Source organism: Phaethon lepturus, unplaced genomic scaffold (genome assembly GCF_000687285.1).
Source record: "Phaethon lepturus isolate BGI_N335 unplaced genomic scaffold, ASM68728v1 scaffold29899, whole genome shotgun sequence".
In the NCBI taxonomy this organism is placed as follows: Eukaryota; Metazoa; Chordata; class Aves; order Phaethontiformes; family Phaethontidae; genus Phaethon; species Phaethon lepturus.
This window is the reverse complement of record NW_010561750.1, coordinates 1-4,417: the sequence shown is the minus strand read 5'-3', so window position 1 is coordinate 4,417 and position 4,417 is coordinate 1. Positions and strand designations below refer to the sequence as shown.

Below are 4,417 nucleotides of genomic sequence, written 5' to 3'. Positions count from 1 at the left end.
GCAGCTGGGGCCTCAAGCACGGGTGGTGGCATGGGGAGGAACAGACGTCGGGTCGTGGTGTGCCCACAGAGCAGGCCCTGTCACCACCGCCCGGCCATCCGGCATCTATCTAATCTTTGGGTGTATTTATAGAGCTCCAGGCACAGGCCCTTGGGGCCGCGTAGCCTCCTGGAGTGCTGCGGGGAGGCTGCATGCCTCCAGTTGCGTAAGTGATACAGGGTGCAGCCAGCTGGGGCCGTTGGGTCAAAGTCATGCTGTAGCCCTGGCAGTGCCCTGGCCAGGGTGGCCATTGGTGCTGCCATTGGTGTCAGCAAGTACAGAAGTGCGGCAAGATCTCTCCTTCTACTGGGACAGCAGCATCACAGCCCATTGTTTTTTTAAACGGCTGGGGAAACTGAGGCACAGAGACCTGCTCATACCCCCCAACAGGCTGGAGAGACACAGGATGAGATCCAGGTCTCTGGACAGGCAGCCCCAGCCCTGTCTTTCAGACCATTGGTATGGCAAGTCAGCATGAGTTTTGGGGCACAGGGACCTCCCTGGGGACAGTTGCTCAGGGTACATGATGCTGAGTTTGTCTAATCTGCAGTGTCTGGGGATGGGGCGGCAGGGAGAGCACCCAAGTCCAGGATTTGGACGTCGAGGACTGGAGCTCTTTGGGAGAGAGGTTGTTGCCAGTGATGGTCCCACCAAAGCCTCTATCTGCCACTGGGAGAAGGTGGCACTAAGGTATGCAGGAGGGATGGGTGAGGGAGATCATCTCACAAGTATCCCGTGGCTGTCCCCAGGTGTCACCTCTTGACCATGGCGTGGGAGGTATCTTTGTTCTGACCCACCTCCCGGGCTCCACACGCTGCAGTATGGCAGTCGGTGCCACCTGGCTTTCCTTTAGCAGCTCCCACCTGAGGCCTCCAAGGAGCCTCTGACAGGTCTCACCTTCAAGGGTGATGGAGGCCCCAGGAGTTGGGTGGCTTCCCCAGGTGGGACAGGATATTGGTGATGGTGTGGGTGCCCACCGATCCCCTGCCCCCAGCTCCCTGGGTCCCCTCTCACCCTTGAGTTTCTCCCCAAACATGGTGAGGAACACGGTGAAGTTGATTGGGCCGGGTGCCTCCTTTATCATCTCATCGATCTCCTCATTTTTCACGTTCAGACGCCCTAGGGGAGAGCAGCGTTGGGTGAATTGCATGTCCATGTCCAGCTGCAAATGTGTGCAGACCTCTGAGCTCTGCTCGAAGTGCTAAAGGCTACAAGACCCAGGGGACCCTTCCCCTGGAGGTTTTTTCCCCACCTGAGGGCAGCAGCTCAGCCCTGGGGAGCCGCCTCTGACAAGGAGCGGCAGTAGCAGAAATGAGGATGGGAGAATCATGTGCTGGTAGAGGATGGGTGAGCTGGACACCTCCAGCTCTGGTTTCTTGGGCTCCCGGATCACAGAAAAGAGGGCTGCAAAGGACTGAGCGGTGCTGCTTCCTTCCCTCACTGCCCCACGGATCAGCTTGCTTCAGCCCTCCTCAGAAGGTGTTTTTGGTCAAAACCAGTTGTTCCCCTGGCTGCCAGCATCAGAAACGAACTGGACCAAATGCCTCCACCCTTTCACCTGAGGCTGCGTGGTCTTTGGGACTCCCTGGAGCCGTCGTTGGTTCGTGCCGGCCTCTGTGATGAGACCGCCAAGCTCACAGCTTCGCGGCTTCCCACAAACCCCACAAATCCCCCTAATGCCCAAACACCCAGGGATGCCGTGGGATGGGCACAGCCAGGGGCTTCTTAGCATGCGAGGAGGCGGGGAGCACTTGGCTGCGGATAATCCAGGAGCCAGCTCCTCTCTAGTACCTTCGGGATTAAACACCCGCTGCTGCGGGGGCTGCTCTGAGTCACCCCCCGAGGCACCTCACCAGCTAAGAGAAGCGGTTTTGGATCAGGAGGTTTTCAGCAAAACAGGGGATCTGGGGAACTGCTGGCGCTTGGTTGAATGGGGGCTCACAGCTGGTTTCTCACTTAATAGGTCTAATGTCGTCGAAGCTGTTGGGGAGGGGAGGGTCCCAAAAGGGGGCTCACCGAGCGCAGCAAACGTGTCTCTCAGGTCCGCCTTGTCAATGAAGCCATCCCGGTTCTGATCCATGATGGTGAATGCCTGAAAGAACAGGAGGAGGGCAGGGAGCACAGGGAGAGCTGTTGGCCTTTGCAAAGGCCTTAGTACCCTCCTCCTCCTCCTTCCTTTGACCTGGAGGGACAAGAGCACTTTGAGCCCAGCCCAGGATGGGGCTTTGGGGGTCCTCACCCAGTGAGGGAGCAACAACTTAATCCAGCAACAATCCTGGCTCCTGCATCCTTGGGCAGTGTAGGGTGATGGCTTCCTACGGCAGCCCAAGCCCTAATGCCCTCCAGACGCTCTGCCTGGGACAAAGCCCTCTCGCCTTGGGATGAGATCAGCTGGGGAGGACAGGCTGAGCCATCAGCTCCCCCAACTGGGACCAGTTATCCCTGTAACTGGGATCTACACAGGACTGTGTGCCAGCCGTGCAGGGGGTAAGTCGTGAAGAGGTCCTGGCATCGCAGGCGGGAGCTGGCTGGGAGATGTGCTCCTGCTCTCCTGGGTGCTGCCGGTTCCTCCGCGGGGTGTGGGCTCCTAGGAAGCTGTGAGGCGATGCCGTGTTTCACGATGTCACCGAGTTGTTATTCGCGCTTTTAAAATAAAATGACTCAAAACCGGGCATGCTGCCTCTCGTTGCAAGCCAGCTGTCACCGCTCTGAAAGCGCTGAGGAAAGAGCTGAAGGTCACATCGCATCAAGGACCCTCGGTCATTTCTACCAAACCCACCTACCTCTTTGAATTCCTGGATCTGGGCCTGCTCGAACATGGAGAAGACATTGGAATTAGCACCTTCAATCCTCTTCTTGGCTTTCTTGGGTGCCTGCAGGGGTTCAAGTATGTATCACTAACTCACTGGCTTTTTATGGTATGGAATAAAAGCATGAAACTACCCTATTCTTAGTCGTGAGTCCTTCACGGCAGCTCCGGGCTGGTGCTGCCGCTGCACTTGGGTGCTTGGTGGTTTTCCCGTGCATTGCTCAGGAGCTCCGGGCACACGCGACCCTCCAAGATACTGAGGGACGTTACGATTCCTGCTTAAATCACAGCTCCATCTTTGCCTCATGAATTTAGGCAAATAGGTCTGAGCAAAGATGAGTTGGGAAATCACTTCCCCACCAAAGGCTATGGCAGATAAAAGGATGGGCACTGGATATGAGATCTTCCCTGGTGGAAACCCATGTTTGGGAGCGCGCTGCTGAGGCTGCATGCAAGGGCTGTGGTTGTTAGGCGCTTCCTTACCCCACGCTGCCTCTCGCTAAGAGCACAGCACTTACTAAAATGTTTGCTTATTAAAAAAATCTGCCTCCTCCTCCACTGAGGATTGAAACAACCAGACATGGCTCCACGCGTCTTTTAAACAGGAGCGAAGGGCAGAGCCGCTCGCCGTCCCACCCCGCCCGCCATCCCTCGTTCCAGCTGCGCGCTCCGGCAGCCGTCCCCTCTGATCGGGGGGGCCTGCCGGGAGGAGGCAGAGCAGGAGGGTTTCGGGGGACGCAACAGCCCTTCCTCTCACTGCATGGAGGAAGGGAAAGCAGAAAGACGGCATTTGGACCCCGAAACGGTCTGCCCCGGTTAGAAAGCGCTGCTAGCATGGGAGACACCTCTCCGTCCCGCACGGGATGCTGCTGATGCAGCCAGGTACTCCCTGACTTGCTCACCCCCTTTCCAGGGCAGGAGGAACCTTGGCTGTCAGATCCCTGTCGCCTCCATCACTCTCTGCCCATTAAAGCCACCCTGGTGAAAAAGCTAACGGATTTTTGCCTCTTCTCGCTGGAGCTTGGGGCTCTCGGTACTCACCATGGCTCCGCACAGCCGTTGTTGCGAGAGGCGTCTCGGAGGCAGTCCCTCGCTTCCCCCGGGCTGAAACAATAAATACATCCCACTCCGGGTTAAAAATAACCCCATGCCCACTTTTGGCTGTAATAGGTAGGTTAGCCACCCCCAACCCTGTTGTCTCCGACTTTCTCTGTCCCTCTCTCTCTAATCTGGAATAGCAGCTTGTTGTTGTCACCGGCTGACGTGACATGTGAGCCAGAGCGGGCTTCAAGGTTAACGAAGAGCCAGGCGGCCCCGCAGCTCCCACGCTGGAGATGCGGACCCGAGGCGCGGACTGCACCCGAGCAATCCCACCTGCGTTTGTCAGTCGGGCTGGGGCCGGGCTTTTCCCCTTCGCCGGGACGTGCAGGAGGGACTTGGCCTGGGGGGACCCGTGGCTACAGTCCCCCAAGCCTTGGGACGTGGATGTTTCGCCACGGTCCCGCCAGGCATCTTTGGGAACCTCCACGCCCCACGGCAGCGTTGGCACGGCAAAGCCGGGCGCTGCTC

The 4,417-nt window shown here is 58.0% G+C and overlaps 1 protein-coding gene across 1 annotated transcript in view; it reads right to left on the bottom strand.

The window, feature by feature from the left end:
* The window catches only part of LOC104626221 (myosin regulatory light chain 2A, cardiac muscle isoform), a 4,714-nt gene extending 611 nt beyond the window's left edge, over positions 1 to 4,103 (bottom strand). The window contains exons 1-4 of the mRNA XM_010294085.1: positions 3,890 to 4,103; positions 2,823 to 2,912; positions 2,056 to 2,131; positions 1,054 to 1,158 (exon numbers count right to left, since the gene is read on the bottom strand). Of these exons, the coding sequence (XP_010292387.1) occupies positions 1,054 to 1,158; positions 2,056 to 2,131; positions 2,823 to 2,912; positions 3,890 to 3,997 (379 nt within the window). The 5' untranslated portion in view covers positions 3,998 to 4,103. The remainder of the gene's footprint in view (positions 1 to 1,053; positions 1,159 to 2,055; positions 2,132 to 2,822; positions 2,913 to 3,889) is intronic.
* Between the last annotated feature and the right edge of the window lie 314 nt (positions 4,104 to 4,417).